We start from the raw sequence: 23,178 nt of genomic DNA on the forward strand, positions 1-23,178 counted from the left end.
ATGGAGGAGCAGAGCCATCACCCCAGGACAGGAAGCCCTCTCAAGTCTCATGTCATTACCAAAAGTAGAGGAGTGTCCATATAAGGGAACTGATGAGTGGATTTGAGATTTCAGGCCAGCCTCGTATCTCCCCCGGCCGCAGGACGGCCAGCCAGCCTCGTATCTCCCCCGGCCGGAGGGAGGAGAGCCAGCCTCATTCCTTGGCCGGAGGAGAGCCAGCCTCATTCCTTGGCCGGAGGAGAGCCAGCCTCATTCCTTGGCCGGAGGAGAGCCAGCCTCATTCCTTGGCCGGAGGAGAGCCAGCCTCATTCCTTGGCCGGAGGAGAGCCAGCCTCATTCCTTGGCCGGAGGAGAGCCAGCCTCATTCCTTGGCCGGAGGAGAGCCAGCCTCATTCCTTGGCCGGAGGAGAGCCAGCCTCATTCCTTGGCCGGAGGAGAGCCAGCCTCATTCCTTGGCCGGAGGAGAGCCAGCCTCATTCCTTGGCCGGAGGAGAGCCAGCCTCATTCCTTGGCCGGAGGAGAGCCAGCCTCATTCCTTGGCCGGAGGAGAGCCAGCCTCATTCCTTGGCCGGAGGAGAGCCAGCCTCATTCCTTGGCCGGAGGAGAGCCAGCCTCATTCCTTGGCCGGAGGAGAGCCAGCCTCATTCCTTGGCCGGAGGAGAGCCAGCCTCATCTAACTCTTTCCTCCCCAGCCTGACTGTCCCTGGCCCGCCCCTTTCATTGATTGGATTTCAGATCTTTTCATCATGGAGGCTCAGTAATACATGTGGGCGTTTGATAGAGGTCTACATGCAAACACAGCCTGCCTAGAACGCTCACTCCCGCAGACTGACAGCCCTCCCATCAAGGTTACTTTGATATTTATATATAACGCCTTCCAAGAGCCAGCCCACTTCTGGAATTGTCTTGTGGGCTCTCGAGAGGAGTACTGAGGCAGGGCGCTGTGGGCTCTCGAGAGGAGTACTGAGGCAGGGCGCTGTGGGCTCTCGAGAGGAGTACTGAGGCAGGGCGCTGTGGGCTCTCGAGAGGAGTACTGAGGCAGGGCGCTGTGGGCTCTCGAGAGGAGTACTGAGGCAGGGCGCTGTGGGCTCTCGAGAGGAGTACTGAGGCAGGGCGCTGTGGGCTCTCGAGAGGAGTACTGAGGCAGGGTGCTGTGGGCTCGACAGGAGTACTGAGGCAGGGTGCTGTGGGCTCGACAGGAGTACTGAGGCAGGGCACTGTGGGCTCTTGAGAGGAGTACTGAGGCAGGGTGCTGTGAAGTTTTCAGGAAGCAGAACCCTGCTAGCCCCCTCCCACCATCCATGATCTGCCTGCATAGTATAGAGAAGCATAGAGCCCCAGTAATGGTGTCACTGGTTAAAAAAATAAAAACAAAAAGGTTTTATTTTGGAAATGTCATTAGCATGTTGATGAGGGGCAAACTTCAGCTTTAACAACATGCTAATGATCAGAGTGCATTCCAAACACCATGGCTGCCTGCATGGTATATAGAAGCCATGATCTGCCTGCATAGTATAGAGAAGCATAGCGCCCCCGTAATGGTGTCACTGGTTAAAAAATAAAAATGGAATTAAAAAAACAAGGTTTTATTTTGGAAATGTCATTAGCATGTTGATGAGGGCAGAGAGGAGAATATAAGGACAAACTTCAGCTTTCACAACATGCTAATGATCAGAGTGCATTCCAGACACCGCGGCTAATGAACAGTTTGTGCTTTTGTTATAAGCCTCTGAGTGAACAAAGTCGTGACGGGCGCTCTGAATCTAACAGAATGGGAAGAGGCAGAGAGAGCAAGGACAGAGGGAGAGAGAGAGAGACAGGGGAGGAGGATAACTGACAGATGGGGAAACAGAGGATGGAGGGAGGAAGAGACAACGGCAGACCGGTGGTGCCCACCTGGTGTACGACTGCCAGGGACTTTCATGTAGAGCTGCACCGTGTTCATGCCCAGGATGGTATGGCCCACGTGGCTCAACATATTTGCATTGGACGAAACCCGCATAAAGGAAGGCAACTTCAGCAGCTCCTGTAACTGCGGCTTCCACCTGGACAGAAGGCAGACATTGCGTCATTCCGACATCCTACAAACACGAAAGCTGGGCCTTACAATCCCACTGTAATTACTGAATCAGATAGGTGTGAGGAAGCAAAATCGCAGAAGTCTACATATATACAAGCGGCTGGGTCACCGCCAGGAAGAGGGTCATAGAGTTTGGAACCCGCAATCATCAGGTTGTCTTCTGTTCTACGTATCTCTCATTCACAGGTGCAGGCAGCCCATGTCAGCGTACAAAAAAGGGACACAGCTGCTGCAGACACAGGTGCTCATCCTAATTTGACAGGCATGTAGGAGAGTGGCCCCAAAACACACTGTGTGTGTGTGTGTGTGTGTTTGTGTGTGTGTGTGTGTGTGTGTGTGTGTGGGGGGGGGGGTGGGGGGGGGGGTCACCTACACCTGCATGCCTGTTAAATCTAGACAAGCAGTTATGTCCATGCTGCTGCTGCCCAAAGCGTGAGCTACCTGCACATGGCACCTGTCAGCTCAAGCCACATTAATAGATGGCCCGTTCAAGGTCTATGGGCCTCAGCACCCAGGCAAATGAGGCCATCTCTTAGATTGTAAGCTCCCAGGATCAGGGCCCTCCTATCCCTCTTATATTGAACTGTATTGTCTCCTACTATATTGTTAAGCGCTGAGCAAACTGTTGGCGTTATATAAATCCTGTATAATAATAATATATAAATAAATCCTGTATAATAATAATATAGAAATAAATCCTGTATAATAATAATATACAAATAAATCCTGAATAATAATATATAATACAGGATTTATTTGTATATTATTATTCATGATTGATTTATATATTATTATTATACAGGATTTATTTATATATTATTATTATTATTATTATTATTAATCAATCCTGAATAATAATAATAATAATTCAATCCTGAATAATAATAATAATAATTCAATCCTGTATAATAATAAATCAATCCTGTATAATAATAATAATAATAATATATAAATCCTGTATAATAATAATATATAAATAAATCCTGTATAATAATAATAATATCTAAATCAATCCTGAATAATAATATACAAATAAATCCTGTATAATAATAATAATAATAATAATAATAAATAATAATAATTCAATCCTGAATAATAATAATAATAATTCAATCCTGTATAATAATAAATCAATCCTGTATAATAATAATAATAATATATAAATCCTGTATAATAATAATAATAAATAATAATAAATCAATCCTGAATAATAATAATAATAATAATAATAATAATAATAATTCAATCCTGTATAATAATAATAATAATATATAAATCCTGTATAATATATAAATCCTGTATAATAATATATAAATCCTGAATAATAATAATAACTAGAAAAGCTACAATTTCTGGGGAAATTGTGTGAAGTGTTCTTGCCTCCACCAGTAGTCTAGGGCTTGAAATTGAGGGAGTGATGGCAGTTTAGAAATCATGTCCTGATTTTTAAGCTCACACTCTAGCTTTTGTCACTCTGCTGCCTGCTCACACACCTGGGTTTGAACGAAAAGAGAAAAGTATATATACACATACATATATACACACACACACATATATACATACACATACATACATACATATATATACACACACACACACACACACACACACACACTTCTCTTTTCGATCAACCCACTAGTTGAATGGAAAAAAAAAAAAAAATAATGTAACGTCTGCCTAACACAGACTTGAAATTCTGTCCATAAACGATTAACCCCGAGCAGTACACAGTCAGAATTGTGCATATATATGACCCAATTCCCCCATCCACAGACTCAATGTGGATGAGGAATAACTCCCACTGTGCTGTTGTGTCCCCATGGCTATAGCCATTGGCAATGATCGATTTGAAAAACCTCGACAGGCTGGTTGTACAGAAGTCGATCTGCAACCAGGAGACCCATATATGGATCGAAATTCAGCCGGTTCAACAGGGACCAACCAAAATTTCAATCCATGTATGGTCAGCTTAACACTTGGCGTTAAAAACAAACAATGAAGACAAAGGCTACATTTGATCTAATTTCTTCCAAATTCTTAAAAAACATCTTCTCAGTTTAGCCAATGTACTTAGCTGGCATCATTCTATACAATGAGCTTTGCCACTTTGGCTGAAAGTTGAAATCAAGCTTTCAGTAGGTGTGCCTTCTCGGTCAGCTCGTGCGTGGAATGGGAGCTCTATAGGTGGGCTTATAAAAGGCTGAGCTCCCAAGTGGGAGTCTCCAGTGTGGCAATGGTGGGTATTCGTTATAGGAACCGGGACGGGAAATGACAACTGGAATCCTCCTGATAATGTACAGCTGGGATTAGCAGGATATAAAGAACATACTGAACACTGGCAGTGGATGTTCAGGGGACACTAACCTATGCCCACCGCGGTCACACTCACCTTTTGGGGTCGGAGAGGTCAATGTTGGTACCAAATTTAATGATGTGTGGGGTTTTTTGATCTTGGTTTGTGCTGAAAAAGAAGAAAACACACAAGATTAGTGAGCAGCTACCAATCACACAATGATCCCAGCAGCACACTGGCGCAGGAACATCTTCAGCAAGATAGGATACATATGAATACATAGAAAATGCCCAGTCGACGACTGACCCATGCAGATATATTGCAGGTTGGTGGCTCCACTGCACCAGATCACATACATGTGCGTGATCTGGCATTTCCGCCCCATCGGTGCTGTCATTCACCACAGCACAAGCAGATCAGCAGGTCCCAGCCAATGATTTATGCCTAGGAACTGATGATCGGCTGAGCAAATGACAGAACAGAGCTCTGGGTTGACAAACACAGGGCTCCCTACAGACAGCAGTGATGTATCTTTTTTTTTTTTTAGGAAGAAAAAGGGAAAAAAGGAAAGGGGGAAAAAAAGGGAAAAAAGGGGGAAAAAAAAGAAAAAGGGAAAAAAGGGAAAAGGGAAAAAAGGGAAAAGGGAAAAAAGGAAAAGGGAAAAAAGGAAAAGGGAAAAAAGGAAAAGGGAAAAAAGGAAAAGGGAAAAAAGGAAAAGGGAAAAAAGGAAAAGGGAAAAAGGAAAAGGGAAAAGGGAAAAAGGAAAAGGGCACATCACTCAGTTAAAGTAGCATATAATACACATATTACACTTGTTTGGCAACAGGCACAGTCAAACCTTTAATTGCTCCAGAATCCCTTCCCAGCCGGTGTCATTAGTACAGTGACAGTATTACTGTATTAGTGTATTGGAGATGTAATTTAGTCAGTTCCCATCCCATGCGAGTTAGTGTCAGATTACCCGCCACACTATCACAGTTCCACTATAAGTTACGATTCACCGCCATTATTCATATAAAATACATAAAATGTTCTGGTATATACACCATAGTTTGTAGACACTACAACGTTCACACAAACCATTTAGTAAACACTTATTGGGATTTTTTTTTTACCGAAGCCAAGTAGCAGAATACATTTGGGCCTAAATTTATGAAGAAATTTGATTTAATTGAATATATTTTTATAGCAGAAAGAAAAAAAAATTAGATTTTTTGTTTATATGATAAATTGAAAATCCAGTTGTGATCAAATACCACCAAAAGAAAGCCATTTGTGGGAGAGAAAAAAAAAAAAAAAAGATATAAATTTAATTTTGGTACAGCATTGCATGACCGGGCAATTGCCAGTTCAATTAACGTAGTGCCGAATAGCAAAAAATGGTCTGGTCACGAAGGAGGTAAAACCTTCCAGAGCTTAAGTGGTTATACAAATTAATATACGGTATTCACTTTCATTGCCAATTTAATATCAGGTGCTGGCACTTATGTTTGAACCCAGCAAATTTAGGAACTGCTGGTTCTGCCGGAGGAAAGATTTTGTGGTCCAGCTTGCTAGAAAGCATTCAAAGCTGACATATGGGTACCGGTGGTGGGTTTGACTGGAAAGTCACTAAAATCTCATCTGAGCTTTAACATTAATGTGGCTTCAAAATTTTCAGTCTTCAAATCTGCAGCCTTCATTAAAATACTACCCAGTGAAGGTCCTTGTTCAGGCGCCTCCTGTCACAGGGCGACCCAGTAAGGGTTTACAGCCTGCCATTTACTGCAATGCACGTTTATAGTCTCCTCTCCTGGACTGAAATTGCTTACTCTGATTTCACTGCACACTGTGAGCTTCAATTATTGATGGGGAGGGACCACAGAAGACAAAATGTAAACAGATTTAAACCTATGGAGAAGAAGGTTATCCCTCTAGGACAGGACTACAGAACACCCATTCCTTCCATTCTTTGATAGCACAGAGGGTAAGTGCTCACTCACTGCACAATATCTATGCAGGAACAGCATTGTCATCCTATGCAGCTCATTCCTGACGTGAACTGCAAAAAAACGCACTTTTATTCTCTTCATCTCCATAACATAGGGGGTGTACTGTAGTCCAGCAGAGGAGAACGAGACAGGCCTTATGACACTTCTTGGGAAATCATTGCTGCACAGGAACTGTCTGCATGCTATAGGAAGATACAAGCCAGCTAGACTTCTGTCAGGATCACCAACCTTTTCCCCATGCCCAACCTCTGGAGTTACCACCAGCAGTGAATATGCAACCCTCCAACTTCACTGCACTCATCTCACCACTAGGCCTGAAACCTCCCCACCATTGTGCTCACATGCCAACCCCTCGCACCCCCACCCATCCCCCTGTGCTCTTACCCAGGGGCGGACAAATCATTGGGCCCCCGGGCAATAGGGGATCATGGGGCCCGTGTCCTTGCCCAAACTCAAAAAAGCCTATAAAAAAAAAAAGAAAAAAAAAAAAAAGTACCAGGGACATCTCATGAGGCCCCCTACTGACCCCAGGCCCTCGGGCAGTGCCAGAGCTTTCAAACGGTCAGTCCGCCCGTGCTCTTACCACCACAGCCAACTCCCTTACGGTTACCCCCGTTATCCCTTGTACCAAAGTCCACTCACACAACTGAATCTAACCCTAACTCACATTTTACCCCCTTTCTTTCACCCCCCGCCCTCCACTTCACTCACTACTGCCCGCCTATGCGCCCGCTACCACTGTACTAATACACACTCCTGTGCTCTCTGATGAATGGGCTGAATAGGGAAGGGTGCATCACCGCAGCAGCAAACTGGCACAATTTTGCTAGTAAAATATATAAAACACAAAACAAAAAAAAAAAAAAAAAAAAAAAACACAAAAAAAAAAACCACAAAACAAACAAAAAACACAAAACAAACAAAAAACACAAAACAAAAAAAAAACAAAATTTTTTTCATGGTCTACAAGAATTCACTTTAGCATATGGGAGTGCCGAGTTTCCACCCTGAAATGGCCATTCACTCCCCCACTGGCCCAACCAAGGATCAGAAATTTCATTTCCTCCCCCTCAAAGGTTTGCTTACCTGGGAGGAGGTGGGTTTTCTGTGGTGCTGTCTGGCTCATTCGATTCATCATCGCTGTCTTTATCTTCCTATAAAAAGTGGAGAATGGAGAGAATATTAAACTCAAGAGAAAGCGGATGCCACAAGGAGAGCCAAGAGAAGCAGGTGGAGTGAAGAGCGGAAGACCCAACATAAAAGCAGGAAGGAAAGCGGGAAGTACAAAATGTGAAGGAGGAAAACGCCAGTGGGTGTATGACCGACATCACAGAACCTTATTGGAATGCGGAACCCTGACAAGCCGCCTTAAAGGGGGTACCCCCCTCCAGAGAACTTTCCTTTATTGTCCTGTAAACATCCTGTTCCTAAATACACCGCTCCTCACTCACTTCCTCCTCAGACTTTTGGCCATGTTTATCTCCGTTACCCGAACAACAATAGTGCATTCGAGGGCAGCAGAATCCCAGCAACGGAAATAAACAGTTCTACATTACAACTTTTTTTGGCAACAACAGAACTAAAGGCTCACTTTCCACGGGGCTGATCATATATGAAGGTCCAGCGTGTGCACACCGGCCTTTAGTACCCAACAGATCCCTGAGGCACATCTGCGCATACGGCGAATTCCCTTGCGCATGCACATGAAAACAAAGATCCAGGACCTCCTTACTTGTACCATCTTTGAGCATGCACGAGGGGAAAACCTGCACCTGTGCAGAGGTGCTGAGGTCTCTGTTGGGTCCTGAAGACCAACCCAGGCCAGTTGCACGTGTGGAACTGGGAAAGAGAACATAGGGGCGCCAAATTAAGTGCAGCATTATTAGTAATTTATTGCAAGGTTAAAATTATCCCTGAAGGAACCAGCCTGGAACGCAAATGGCACTGGAGTGGACGTGACGTCAGTGCGTGATGACGTGAAACGGGGCGGTTTCACGTCATCACGTCCACTCCAGCGCCATTTGCGTTCCAGGCTGGTTCCTTCATCGTGGCCGGCCGCTTCCTGAGCCTCAGAGGACCTGCTCTCAGCCACCATCCGGACGCCCAGACTCTGTGCTGCATACCGGCTCCTGAAGCCTTCAGGACCCCATACTAGGGTGACATGTTTTTTTATCAACTTATGTCTAGTGAGTTGCTAATAATTTTAACCTTGCAATAAAATTACTAATAATGCTGCACTTAGTTTGGCGCCCCTATTTTCTCTTTCCCTGCTTACAGAGTCCAGCTTTACTCTAAGGGTGCTGCCGCTGATGCTACCATTCATTGCCTACTGCCCCCGTGAACAACCACAGCCTGTCCAACAATCCCTCTCCCCTTAATCTTCCCTGGCTATAAATTGGACTTTATTTATGAACTTGCTATTGGACTTTTCATTGGATTTTTATTGGACTTTTAAGTTACTCTGGCTATACCCCTCCAGCGCCAAAATACCGATTTTTTTTTTTTTTTTTTTTTTTTTAATACATGTGTGGAATTGAGAGCACATCATTCTATCCTGGGGAGAAATGAGGAAGTGCTGATCTGCAGCAAAAAAAAAAAAAAAAAAAGTTTAAATCACAGGAAAAGAATACTACAACTGTGGGAGAGAGGGGGCTGCAAAAAAATGTGCTTTTTTTTGGTGTGAAGGTGAGTTTGTGTTATAGGTTGGATTCAATAGAACATTCCACTTGTAGACCTCCTCCAAGGCTCAAGGCATTTGTTTCTAGACTTTTTTTGGCACACCGTACGGAAAGGTTAGAATCCCTACCATCAGGTTTCTGTTGATGTCTGATAGAAGGGTCAGAAAAGTAAAGACAGCAACCAAAACACAAAGTAACAGCACATACATGAAAACCACAGCAATAGGAATTCCAAAACACACACAGTATGAGCTACACCCTGTAATCAGGGGTGACCATGCCAAACCCATAGCTAGCAGTGAACAATGGAGAGAAGGGACCATTCTATTTGTAACTTAACTCTTTGGCTGAGAGGGAAAATCAGAGGGAAACATCTGTGAAAGTGGACAACCCCTCTAAAGAGCCATTAAATGAAAGCTGAAAGACGCAAACAAATGGGCACCTACCTGTAAGGATTCCTGGAAGGATGAAGCCTGATACTGAGCATACTTGGCGATGGTGGTATGGGAGCGACTGCTCTCGCAGTGCCAGACTTGGCGGGTCCCGGAGGGGTCCCAGTTTTCATCAGACGGCTGCTGCACCTGAGTACGGACCTCTACAGTGTGTTCTCCATTAGCATCTACCAGAGTCTTGGTGGAGAAGAGGCCCAGATCTGTCAGAGATGAGAGTGAAACTCAAGATGATGCAATGCCTCGGAATTCGTCACATGACCAGGTGCAGGAAGGGCACATTTCAGCTTTTAAAAACAGTACTTCATTTTATATACAGATCTGCCTTAGCGTTCAATGTGATTAAAAAAAAAAATGTTTGACTTTACAAACAAAACATGGGCAGCACAGTGGCTAAAGGGTTAGCACTTTCGCCTGGCAGTACTAGGGTCGCTGGATCGATTCCCAACCATGGCACAACCTGCCTGGAGTTTGCATGTTCTCTCTGTACATGCGTGGGTTTCCTCCGGGAACTCCGGTTTCCTCCCAAAATCCAAAGACATGCTGGTAGGTTAACTGGCTCCTGTCTAAAATTGGCCCTAGTGTATGTATGAATGAAAGTTAGGGACCTTAGATTGTACGCCCCTTGAGGGTTAGGGACCTTAGATTGTACGCCCCTTGAGGGTTAGGGACCTTAGATTGTACGCCCCTTGAGGGTTAGGGACTGATGTGAATGTACAATATATATGTAAAGTGCTGCGTAAATTGACGGCGCTATACAAGTACCTGAAATAAATAAATGTAAAGAGGCGGTTCAGGTCCACTCCGTTTTGCACAAAGAGGACCCAAACCTCTTCTCAGGTCCGCTGCCAGCACTCAGCTCCTCTTCTCAGTGGTACAATACCCCATAAGGTGCCGCTTTCCATGGGGTACCACCTGTGAGCTGCACTGCCTGCATCCACAGACACAGACAGCATAGCTCAGCCCTCCCCCTGGCTCCTGGTCATAGGATTTGACTGACAGTACCGGGAGCCAATGACTCCCACTGCCTCAGCAAAGCCTGTGAGTGGGGAGAGCCAATACAGACAGGTACAGCGCTGGATCGAGTGAGAACTTGGGTAAATATAACGGGAATGAGGGGGTGATACTGTTACCTAAACCTTTTTTTTTTTAAAGTTAAAAAAAGGAAGAAGAAGAAGTATAAGGCTTTAGAACCACCAAGTTGGTCTAAACAGGATAAAAAAAGCATTCACTTGGCAGCTGTGAAACTTTTAACAATCGAGACAACTTACTTAGTCGCAGGGATCCAGCTAGACCTCGAATCACGGTGATGGGGTTCTTGGGGTCAGTGCAGAATTGAAGCAACACAGGAGAAAATGCATCTCTCTTACTTTCCAACTAGAAGAAAACAAAAATTACCAATCAACAAGGAGACCTGTCTGTAATCACCCTGCAGGAGGAGGACAGACTCATAGCCCCCTTCTGTCTGTATCACCCTGCAGGAGGAGGACAGACTCATAGCCCCCCTTCTGTCTGTATCACCCTGCAGGAGGAGGTCAGACTCATAGCCCCCTTCTGTCTGTATCACCCTGCAGGAGGAGGACAGACTCATAGCCCCCCTTCTGTCTGTAATCACCCTGCAGGAGGAGGACAGACTCATAGCCCCCTTCTGTCTGTATCACCCTGCAGGAGGAGGACAGACTCATAGCCCCCCTTCTGTCTGTATCACCCTGCAGGAGGACAGACTCATAGCCCCCTTCTGTCTGTATCACCCTGCAGGAGGAAGACAGACTCATAGCCCCCTTCTGTCTGTATCACCCTGCAGGAGGAGGACAGACTCATAGCCCCCTTCTGTCTGTATCACCCTGCAGGAGGAGGACAGATTCATAGCCCCCTTCTGTCTGTATCACCCTGCAGGAGGAGGACAGACTCATAGCCCCCTTCTGTCTGTATCACCCTGCAGGAGGAGGACAGACTCATAGCCCCCTTCTGTCTGTATCACCCTGCAGGAGGAGGACAGATTCATAGCCCCCTTCTGTCTGTATCACCCTGCAGGAGGAGGACAGACTCATAGCCCCCTTCTGTCTGTATCACCCTGCAGGAGGACAGACTCATAGCCCCCTTCTGTCTGTATCACCCTGCAGGAGGAGGACAGACTCATAGCCCCTTCTGTCTGTATCACCCTGCAGAAGGACCTAGGAACACATCAGTATACAATCGGTAATATACGTACATAGATACTGGGTGTAGGTGGGTTGAGTTTTTCCCGGGGGAGGTTGCGCTCGGTTCCCACTGGCGGTTTCACAGACATGGAAGGAAGGACATAGGACTCTTTGTATTTTCCTTTCAGCACCATATTCCTAAGGAATTAGAAGAGACAGAAATGAGCAGCAGGCAACGACAAAAGTATAGCTGCGTCTCCTGATCCCACAATTACAGGCAAGCAGCGTGGCTGTCCCTTCCCACAGCATACATAGGCAAGCAGCGTGGCTGTCCCTTCCCACAGCATACATAGGCAAGCAGCGTGGCTGTCCCTTCCCACAGCATACATAGGCAAGCAGCGTGGCTGTCCTTTCCCTATAGCATACATAGGCAAGCAGCGTGGCTGTCCTTTCCCTATAGCATACATAGGCAAGCAGCGTGGCTGTCCTTTCCCTATAGCATACATAGGCAAGCAGCGTGGCTGTCCCTTCCCACAGCATACATAGGCAAGCAGCGTGGCTGTCCCTTCCCACAGCATACATAGGCAAGCAGCGTGGCTGTCCCTTCCCACAGCATACATAGGCAAGCAGCGTGGCTGTCCCTTCCCACAGCATACACAGGCAAGCAGCGTGGCTGTCCCTTCCCACAGCATACACAGGCAAGCAGCGTGGCTGTCCCTTCCCACAGCATACATAGGCAAGCAGCGTGGCTGTCCCTTCCCACAGCATACATAGGCAAGCAGCGTGGCTGTCCCTTCCCACAGCATACATAGGCAAGCAGCGTGGCTGTCCCTTCCCACAGCATACATAGGCAAGCAGCGTGGCTGTCCCTTCCCACAGCATACACAGGCAAGCAGCGTGGCTGTCCCTTCCCACAGCATACACAGGCAAGCAGCGTGGCTGTCCCTTCCCACAGCATACATAGGCAAGCAGCGTGGCTGTCCCTTCCCACAGCATACATAGGCAAGCAGCGTGGCTGTCCCTTCCCACAGCATACATAGGCAAGCAGCGTGGCTGTCTTTTCCCTATAGCATACATAGGCAAGCAGCGTGGCTGTCCCTTCCCACAGCATACATAGGCAAGCAGCGTGGCTGTCCCTTCCCACAGCATACATAGGCAAGCAGCGTGGCTGTCCCTTCCCACAGCATACATGTGGCAAGCAGCGTGGCTGTCCCTTCCCACAGCATACATGTGGCTCACTATCACTCCAGGGAAGGTTTCATTTATCAAAAGGAAATCAATACAAATAAAGTGCGATATAAATATTCGTATCAGTTTGCATTACACCTCGTTCCCTCGAATGGATTGTGATCATCTCTGTACAAGAAACCTACACGTTTGCTTACAACACACACAGGCTCTACTTTTTTCTTAGAGAAGAAATCCAGACAAGGTCTCTCTTCTTACCCCTAGATGCCCTTATTCGGATAGCCAGTCTCATGTAAAAAAAAAACAAAAAAACAAAAAAAAAAACCACGGACTTCCTCTGAGCCCAGGTCATCCAGGACCCGTTCCAGCCTGTGACTGGGTAGCGAAAGGATAAGCAGCACAGTGATCTCACCGATTGGCTCCTTGTGCCGCTTCCTCCTTCCCCAGACTAAGCTCTGCTGTACAGGGATGGTACAAGGCCGATACTTGGTCACATTCATGTACTTAAACGGTTTGCATTTAAAAAAATACATTTAATTATATAGTAAAGAACACAGAACTGCATTATTTGTGTCTCCTATATCAGTTTAGAGTTCAGCTTTAAAAAGGACACATAATACGAGGTGGTATCCAAAAGGTTTCAAAATTAGTTTTGTAACAGGCCAACAGATGGCAGCACAAGGCTGGATGCACAGTCACAGGGAGCACAGACCTTTATAATTCAGTGTGCCAAAAGACGTTGTCCTGTGTACATCGGGAGCTGTGCAACTGGTGCTATTTTGACTACATGCATTACCACATTTGTTTAATTATTTCAGGTACTTATATGTAAAGCGCTGCGTAAATTGATGGCGCTATATATATTGTACATTCACAGTCTAATCTAAGGTCCCTCACTCACATTCATACATACACATGCTAGGGCCAATTTGGACAGGAACCAATTCACCTACCAGCATGTCTTGAGTGTGGGAGGAAACTGGAGTACCTGCAGGAAACCCACACAGGCAGAACATGCAAACTCCAGGTAGGTGGTGGTGTGGTTGGGATTCGAACCAACAACCCTAGTACTGCCAGGTGGAAGTGCTAACCATTTGGCCACTGTGCTGCCCACACCTGCTACTTCATCATGGACAGCGAGTTAGAACGAAGAGCAAATGTAAAATTCTGCATGAAACCGGGAAAATCTGCCACAGACGTTTGACATGATTCGGCAAGTTTACAGCGATGTCATTCGAGGTGTTCTGAGTGGAACAGAAGAACATCACTGGAAGACGGCGAGAAATCTAGAAGACCTTCAACGAACTCAACCCCCGAAAATATCGAAACCAATCGGCAACTTTTACATGATGGTTGTCGGAGAACAATCCACAACATGGCTGCCATTGTCGGGGTGTCATACGGAACAGTCCAGGCAATCCTCACGTGTGATTTAAACATGTGCTGCGTTTCTGCCAAGTTTGTCCCCAGACCCGGAGCAGAAGGAACACCACGTCCAAGTCTGCCAAGAACTCCGTCAGCGTGCCGTGGATGACCCGTCCATGTCGAGGATCATTACCAGTGATGAAACTTGGGTGTTTGGGTTTCATACAGAATTTCCGGTTTGCCCTTTGTTCTGACTTGCTGTCCATGATCAAATGGCAGCTGTGGTCAGAATAGAACCAGTTGTACAGCTCCCGATGTACACAGGACAAGGTCTGGGCACACTGACCTATGAAAGTTGGTGCTTCCTGTGACTGTGCGTCCATCTGTTGGCGTGTTACACAACTAGACTCAAAACCTTTTTATGCCACCTCATATAAAATGGTACACATAATGCAAGTTAAAGGGCTAGTCAAAGCCAATATTCTCAGTGTATGGTAGATGTTGGAGCATTCAACTCCCCTGACTGTCCTTTCAATCTTTCCGGGACTTTATTAGTGAGATCTCTACCCAGAGGTCCTGGCTATGCACATCTGCTGAGCTCATGGTGAGTGGTTCCCACCATCCCTGTATTGTGTTCCCAGGTCTGTACACACGCTGTGCCCATTTTGGAGGTGTTCCCACCATCCCTGTATTGAGTTCCCAGGTCTGTACACACGCTGTGCCCATTTTGAGATGTTCCCACCATCCCTGTATTGAATTCCCGGGTCTGTACACACGCCGTGCCCATTATGAGGTGTTCCCACCATCCCTGTATTGAGTTCCCAGGTCTGTACACCTGCTGTGCCCATTTTGAGATGTTCCCACCATCCCTGTACACCAGATGTGCACATTTTGAGATGTTCCCACCATCCCTGTATTGAATTCCCTGGTCTTTACATCTTCTGTGCCCATTATGAGGGGTTCTCAACATCCCTGTATTGAATTCCCAGGTCTGTACACACGCTGTGCCCAATGTTAGAGGTTCCCACCATCCCTGTACGGCCACGTTTTAGAAAGAAAAATTGTGACAGCTAGCGGAGGAAGAAGATTCTCCGCTAGCTGTCACATCAGCATATCAGGGGTGCAGGGGCCGGTACAATTGTAACATGTTACACCCCAAATTTATCCTTTAAACCCAAAAATGTAATATTGCAGCATGCCAATCAGATGTGGTGGCTGCATTAGTTTTTTTTTCACCTGGTGATATCTGGCCAGTAACATAATTCCTGTATTAGAGAGACACTACTCTGGATGAGACCCCTTTGGGCAGTAGCATGGTCAGTCAGAGGGGGAGGGGGGGGTAGAGTGTTAGATGTACTAGCAGATTTAGATGTACTAGCAGATTTAAATACACTAACGAATTGCTGTAACTGCAGTGTGAGCTGGCGTATGGCTTCAGTCTTTCCTTTTGGGATTAAGGTTTTACTTAAATATAAGCTGATCATTGTAAGCAGCCCTCCCAGTGGTAAATGGTTTGTCTCAAAACTCTGCAGGACAGCTTGTTTTGTTAAAAAAAAAAAAAAAAAAAAACAACAACGAAACCACAGACTTACTGGCTGAATCATCGGGTAAAAAGGAAAGAAAAGGCTAAAAAAGGCGAATGCAGCCATCACATTTGAGGATTGTGTAAGCTGCAATATAATAAATGTTTGATTTTATGTTTGTTTATTACCACTTTAAACACATAGGGGGAGATTTACCAAGACTGGAGCACTCAGAAGCTGTGGGGCAGCTCTGCATGGTAGCCAATCAGCTATTAACTTCAGCTTGTTCAGTTAGAGTAAGGCTGGCCCATACATTATACAATTTTCTGTTCAATTTCTGCCCATTTTCTTTTAGATTTACCTTCAACTGCGTAGTGCAAGGGCCGGCCTAACTGGATACAATTGAAAGTGTTTAGGTTTGACCTCATATGGGTTTTGGTAAATCTAAAGCAAACATCTCAAGAAGATTGTATAGTGTATGGCCAGCCTTATGCAGGCCATAGATGGATCGAAAATCGGCCGATTTTCCGGAGGAGAAGGAAGAACAACATCTGTATCCGAAATGGATACAAATAGATACAATGTTGCAGGTGCTATAAATGTCAAAGAACTGTCAAAGAAATAGCAGAGCTCTCTGCAGAGACTTTTTGCCGGCTGTAGATGGGATGAAAAATCGGCCGATTTTTTTAACCGTACCTGGTAACGTCGGCCGATAGAATGACCGATTTTTTTTTTTTTTTGAAGAATAATTGGCCGGTTTTCTCCCCATCTATGGCCTGCATTAGTCTTCGCAATAAAACCTGGAAGCTGATTGGTTTCAATGCAGAGCTGTGTCAGATTTTGCACTCTGCAGTTTTAGTACATAACCCCCTAGAGTGTGAATAAGGGATTACAGGGATATTTTACCTTTACACAAAAAAATGAATAGGTGAGCCAACTCCCTACACCCACCGCACACGCCCAGTCCACGCTGCACTCATGTCCTTCAATAATTATCTTCTGCCGCCCAAGCCAGCCAGTGTAGCAGCCTGGCCATTCGAAAACTACAGTACACAGCCTCCAAACTGGAGCCTGGAGGCTGTGTAGCATCATAATGCTCCCAATGGGGAGCGGGCATGACTGCACTGACCAGTGAGAATCTGAGCCTTCATTGTTCCAGGATGGCATGCAGCCCGAAAGAAGGGTGCAGAAAAGCACATTTTAAATGCCCAGACTGCTAAATCAACTAGCAATGGGGGGTATGGCGAGGGTGTTGCAAGTTAGTTCACCTTTTCATGTTTTATGAAAACCAACCCTTTAAAACAGTGCTCCCTCTTCATGGCTGAGGTTATATCTCAACAAGTGATCAGGGAGGGCGGAGGATTGAATTAAGATACAAAAAAAAGAGGAGGAGGAGGAGGAGGAGGAGGAGGAGGAGGAGGAGGAGGAGGAGGAGGAGGAGGAGAAGGAGAAGGAGAAGGAGAAGGAGAAGGAGAAGGAGAAGGAGAAGGAGAAGGAGAAGGAGAAGAAGGAGGAGGAGAAGGAGGAGAAGGAGGAGGAGAAGGAGATAATATACCTTCCCCCCCCCCCACAGACATTCGTATAACCAAAGTATACCTAAAGTCAAAACTTTTTTTTTTATTCTTTTGGATGGAGTAGTAAAGGGTTAGAATCCCCATCTGTTTCCGTGCTGGGTAGTAGTGACAAGCTTGGACTAGGATCTGAACCCAAATGTGTAAGCCCGCCAGGAGGATGTTGCCTGTATGGGCCAATCAACTGTGGTCAGGGAATTCACCGCACATATACAAGGTGGTGACTGCTTTCTGGCGGGCTCACACACGTGGGCTCGGGTCCTAGTCAGAACATGCTCGGCTCATCATTACTGTGGAGATTCACCCTAAAGAGGTTTCCACTTGCTTCCTGTTGTGTCTACAGAACAGGCAATGAAGGAAATCATGACAGAGATGGTAAAAAACCTGAGATGTTCTAACACTTCCCTACTTTCACCAACATGGTTTTCATTTTGAATATGCTTTAAACTGAAAAGTGACAGGCTTCCATTAAACAGTGCAGCAGTGTGTTTCTGTGAACAGCCAGTTAGTGCACTGCTATCAGGTCAGTTAGTTTCAATAACAGACTAAGCACTTACTTAGTAGCTTTGATAATCTCTGCAGCCGTATGGTTGATGGTCAGATCGCTGGCCTGTAGCCTTTTCTCTTCCACCTCTGAGGCAATAAAGGTCTCCCGGTCTCCACTTTCAACTTTGATCAGCCGAATCTTCAGCTCCTTGGGTGGGCCCTCCATGAACGGTCTCATCTTCAACAAGTCAGAGGATGCTGTACCGTGCGAAGCAGAGGTTGGTGCAGATGCTGGCGCTGCAGGTGAGGAAGTCTGGTGATGGTCTTCTACTCCCCGTCTCCCACCCTCAGATTTCCTCCTGTCTCCGCCTGACCCTTGTTTTGAAGATTTAGGGGTGTCCCTGCACTGACTCTGGAGATCCAAGTTACCCAAGACCTGCCGATCCTTGTCCTTACGAGACCTACTGTCTTTAGCCCGTCTACTTCTGTCCCTCTTAGTCTTGCGATGCCTCCTATCTCTTCTCCTACCCTCATCTTTGCTCCGGGTCGGTGCAACAAGGGACAGTGTTAGTCTTTCTGGTGGCCTCTCCACCTCAGCTGCCTTTGCGCCCTCCTCTTCTGCCTCTGCTGCATCCATGGGCAACTCTTCTGGGGACTGGAAGCCTTCGCTCTCCACTGGTGAGCTGGGAGTTTTAGCAGAACTGCTCTCCTGAACCTGCAGCTTTTGCAGTTCAGGTGGTTTCTCCGGTGACTTTTGCTCTGCACTCAGGACAGATCGATCAACAGCTGTTTCAGTCTTGGCTATCACCCCTGTAGGCACCCCCTCTGAGATTGTAGCACCGTCAGCTCCAACTGATGCAGTTGGAACGGTTTCGGTTTTATCGGCAGTACTCTTTTTATCAAATACTTTGACAGACTTTTTCAGCATCCCCTCAACTGTCTCTTTGTGGCTTGCTGCTCGGTCAGTCCTATCAGCACCCCTTGGGGTCTGCTGTTTTGTCTCATCCCTTGCCTCTTTTTTTGCCACTGCCCAGTGTGGCTCAGGACTCTTTTCTACTTTCTTTTCTGGTTCAACCTCTACCCAGGAGGTTTCTGTTTTTTTCCCGCTACTGGCCTCTAGCTTATCAGCACCCCAAATATTTTCAGGTTTAGCCTTAGAATCAGTGTCCTGTTTATCTGTAACCCAAGGTTTCTCAAGTTTCTTCTCAACAATGACGTTGGGTCTTTGGGCCACTCTCTCCTCCTTCTCCGGCTGGCTACAAATGGACCCTTTTGTGCCTTCCACCAATGTCTCACAAGCTCGTGCTATGTCCTCCAAAATGTCTGTTTCTGTGCGGACTCCAGGTCTTGCTGCTGCCAGCCCTTGTCCCAACGTGTCTGAGGTAGGGGCTGCTCTAGTCTTAGATTCCCAGGCCCGATGTGAGGTAGATTGCGCAGTGTATGGGTCAACATTACGCTTGCCCGCCATAGTAGCACCATGGAAATAGCCTGAGCCTCCTCCAGTCTTGAGGCTGTGCCCACCGCGGTAGGAATACTTCTGTCCCTCCAAAACACTAGCCAGCGATTTTAGCACACTGCTGGCCCCGTGTTGAGCTGGCTTGGACTCGTTGGCAGCTTCTTGACCCAGTATTGCTTTTTTAGGGCCATAATAGCCAGACCTTCCTTCTGATGTTTTTCCACCAGAAGCAGAATTGGTCAAAATGTTTGACTGAGGTGCAGTTTTAGGCTGGGTTGTTGCTCTGGCCTCTGCTGGTGGGTGGGTGGACGCCGCAGGGATGAAGCCCTCTCTTCTCGATCTGCTGCTCCCTTCCTCCTTTTCAATGGACTCGTCTAACATTTTCATGATGTCATCCAACCCATCAGGCAAAATCTTTGCAAATTCAGTGGCTTCCTCAAACGGCTCTGCTAACTGTCCGGTAGGAAAGTCAAAGAGCTGACTGCACCCAGCAGGCTGATCCTTCTCGTCCTCACGACCTTTCCTCTCCGACAAAGTTGGAATTGGGCTCAAAGACTCCGGAGTTGGGTTTGAAGCGGGCGCTGTTGGTGAAGCAGCAAATCCTAGCACCTGAAGGTTTCCTGAGGTATCTTTGTGGTAGGTGGTTGAAGAGGAACTGAATGAGGCATTGTCCTCTTTAGCTGGTGACCTCTTTCCACCTGAATAGCTGCCCTCGGACTTAGAGAGTCCATGGCTTAAATGCTTGCCTTCTATGTCCATCTCTGGGGTCTGAGGGCTTTTGCTGATTTTTTGTCCCACATCCTCTTTCTTTGGGGCAAACAACCCGGACTCATCCATTTTTTGCAGGCTCTTGAGAACATGATCCAAGTTTGGATCCTGGTAGGCCTCAGACCTTGGCCTGACATTGCTGGTGGTGACGCCCTGAGTTCGGTGGTTGAAGACACCGCTTCCCACTGGGTTATCGCAGGTTGGATAGTATGTCTCCTGTTTGCCAGTCCCATGGCCTTCCCCATACAGAATGTCCTCTAAATCATCTCCACTCTTCACTTCTTCTTTGACTGTAGCTGGCAGCCAGCTCTGCTGGAGCGAAGAGGCTGAAGAGGGTTGAGCTTGGAGGGGTGGTGGGCAAATTGGTTTTGGAGGTTCCGGCTCTTCTGCAGGAGGACAAACTCTGGCTGTGTTGTCCACAGGACTAGGAAAGCGATCAGAGGGCTGGAAAAAAAAAATGGAAAGAAAAACTTAAAATTTAAACCTGCAGAAGGGTGTCAACTGATCACAGTGACAGCCAGGACTGTACATTAGAGGAAGAGTAGGAAGTCAACTAAAAAAAAAAAAAAAAAACTACTTACAGGGGATATATCAGTCCTAGAGGTCTTATGTGGTGGGATGCGGGGTCTTCTCTGGTCGTAAGGCACGTGGAGAGGAGGTGGTGCTGGAATGACCTCCGCAGGTGACCTCTGACACCGAGCCTCACTAAGGTCACTTGGAGGACGGGGCTGCTGGTGTAGTGGTGGTGGTGGACGTGGGGGGCAGTATGAGGAGTAAGAGGGAACATGGGGTGGAAGTCGGGGATCCTATGGAGAGATAAAAAGGTGATAATTTAAAGAGACCTGGACTACTTGATAAAAGTATAGTTCACTTGGAACCTCTTCATCCATTTTGTCTTACCTGCCTTTCCCTACGCTCCCCCCAGGGCTCATGGTTTATTGGGTTCCAGACATTGGGTTTTGTGGGTGGCTGATGGTATGGATTCCCAGAACCCACTGGAGCCGAAGGTGAATGCATGCCAGGGTTACCCCTTCTTTGCTAAAAGGCAAAAGAAAGTGTAACGTCATTATCCTGTTTTCCAACACCTACACTATTTGCCAAGGTATTTTTTTTGCTGGCTGACCCATGACTATTTAACTATTCTATGCCCAGTTGCTTGGTTTATGGTTGATACCTTGTTAACCTATACCACCCTCCAGACAAACTTTAATGAAGAGCCAAATAAAAAAAAGGTGTCACCATCCCCTCACCTAAATTTGAGGGAACCCATCTGTCCCAGCCTGATGTGCCCACACATCCTAGAAACCAGCAATCCTCTGAAGAGGACACATGTAACTTAAAATCAATACAAAAGTTCAATTGTACTCTTGTCATGTCAAACAGGAGAAAAAAAAAAAAAAGTGTTCTAGCAGAATGCACATATTGTAGGGAAATTGTGCGTCTACCTGTTCAGGACTTCCACTCCTCCTTCGTTTCATTGGCTGCTCATCTCCTCCGTGCGGATTATGGGGGGGTGACTGGAGTGAATCAGAGGAGGGAGGAGGCCTCTTTAGTTGTGGGAGTCCACGCTTGCCTCCAAAATGCCTCTTTTGCTGGAAATAAAAAAAAATAAGGGGTCTCAAAAAAAAAGTACACACAACACCACCACCACACTATTCCCAGAGAGTTGACTCACCTCGTGCTGCATCAGGTCCCACACTTGCTGTAAGCGCGGCAGGGTTTTGGGTCGGTGGTGTGGGGGCGCTGCGTGGACATTCCACAAGTGCGTCTATGAAAATAATAAAATAGTTTATGAAAAAAAAAAAAAATGGGGAATGCAACTCAGAAAATTAATGGCGAAAAACAAACAAAAAAAAAACCAACCAACCAAACACATGGTACCTGAAGACAAAAGATTTTTAATCAAAGCTACACTCTAGAGCAGGGGTCTCCAAACTTTATAAACAAAGGGCCAATTTATTGTCCTTCAGACTTTAGGGGGGCTGGACTGGGGCCAATAGGAGTGGAAATTTTCCTGGCATCAGTGGGAGTAAACATCACATTTTGGGGAGGAATAGTCCCCATTGTTGGTATCATTGTTAGGAACAGTGCCCCATTGTTGGTGTCAGTGGGAGAAATGGTGCTCCACTGTTTATGTCAGTTGGAAGAATAGTGTCTTATATCAGTGGGAGGAATCGTGCACCAAGAGCCAGATAAAGGCAAGCCAAGGGCCCTGGGCTTCATTTTGGAGACCACTGCTCTAGTGATACAGCCACATACACAGCTGATATACGCACTGTATAGCAGGGTTTCTCACCCACGGTTCCATGGAATCCTAGGGTTCCTCTAGGAGGTTGCTAGGGTTCCTTGAGCAATGAGCAACTTTTGCCTCTTGGATAAGTTCTCATTGACACCACTGATGTTTTTAGCATCTGTAAAGGGGAAAATGCTTCCCAATGACCACAGATGTAAGGAGTGTTCTTCCCACTGACCACCACACTCATGAGTTGTAAATGCAGTCATTTTTAGCAGGGGTTCCTTGAGAGATTTCAAGGGTTCCTCTGTGTTGAAAAGGTTGAGAAGACTGGTGTACCTAGGTCCTGAGTCTTTAGTACGCTTACATGCAGACTCCTGATTGGACAAATGTAGCAGCAGCATAGAGAGTGCTCATCTCCCATCAGCACAATCAGAGCCAGCACATGTGCACCACGGCAGAGCCTGACTGGCTCCTATTGCAGCCCATGCAAGCTACCGCCACTAATCCTGCACACCAGTCTTTGAGCAGGACTCCGACACTTTACACTGTCCCCCTGAATCTTTATGGGGCTATTGTTGCCATGCCCAAGAAATAAAGGGACCTCAAAGCAGGCTGAGCGTAGGCTACATGGAGGCAAGATGCCACAAGCTGGGCCCTTTGCGGGCAGCCTAGTCCTGTTGCTAATGACACTCTTCCACATTCCCCTGACGCTATTACACAGTTTGAACAAACATGGCCAAGCTGGGAGATTTATGAGATTCTGAAAAATACTGGAATCTGATATCTGGGGGAGAGGAGACTGGAGGAAAAGCTTCCTCCTGCCTATAGACTGATGACATCACCCCACCCTAGGCAAAATCTGGTGAAAAAGTTGAATTTCAAATAAAATGTGAAGCTTTTCTGAATGGTACGATTAATATTGCAACGTTCCAGGAATTTGTTCATGCAGAATT

At 46.4% G+C, this 23,178-nt stretch overlaps 1 protein-coding gene across 3 annotated transcripts in view; it reads right to left on the minus strand.

Moving 5' to 3' along the window:
- Nucleotides 1-23,178, minus strand: part of KDM6B (lysine demethylase 6B) — a 199,861-nt gene that overhangs the window by 12,932 nt on the left and 163,751 nt on the right. For all 3 annotated transcript variants that reach the window (XM_089688973.1, XM_089688971.1, XM_089688972.1), the window contains 11 exons: nucleotides 21,665-21,757; nucleotides 21,435-21,581; nucleotides 20,890-21,027; nucleotides 20,571-20,795; nucleotides 17,837-20,433; nucleotides 11,704-11,830; nucleotides 10,763-10,868; nucleotides 9,489-9,694; nucleotides 7,451-7,518; nucleotides 4,470-4,541; nucleotides 1,897-2,045 (listed from right to left, as the gene is read on the minus strand). In XM_089688973.1, coding sequence (XP_089545099.1) covers nucleotides 1,897-2,045; nucleotides 4,470-4,541; nucleotides 7,451-7,518; nucleotides 9,489-9,694; nucleotides 10,763-10,868; nucleotides 11,704-11,830; nucleotides 17,837-20,433; nucleotides 20,571-20,795; nucleotides 20,890-21,027; nucleotides 21,435-21,581; nucleotides 21,665-21,757 — 3,928 coding nt within the window. The remainder of the gene's footprint in view (nucleotides 1-1,896; nucleotides 2,046-4,469; nucleotides 4,542-7,450; nucleotides 7,519-9,488; nucleotides 9,695-10,762; nucleotides 10,869-11,703; nucleotides 11,831-17,836; nucleotides 20,434-20,570; nucleotides 20,796-20,889; nucleotides 21,028-21,434; nucleotides 21,582-21,664; nucleotides 21,758-23,178) is intronic.

The sequence above is a fragment of the Staurois parvus genome, unplaced genomic scaffold (assembly GCF_062004578.1).
Source record: "Staurois parvus isolate SC_StPar_1 unplaced genomic scaffold, SC_StPar_1.0 ptg000463l, whole genome shotgun sequence".
In the NCBI taxonomy this organism is placed as follows: Eukaryota; Metazoa; Chordata; class Amphibia; order Anura; family Ranidae; genus Staurois; species Staurois parvus.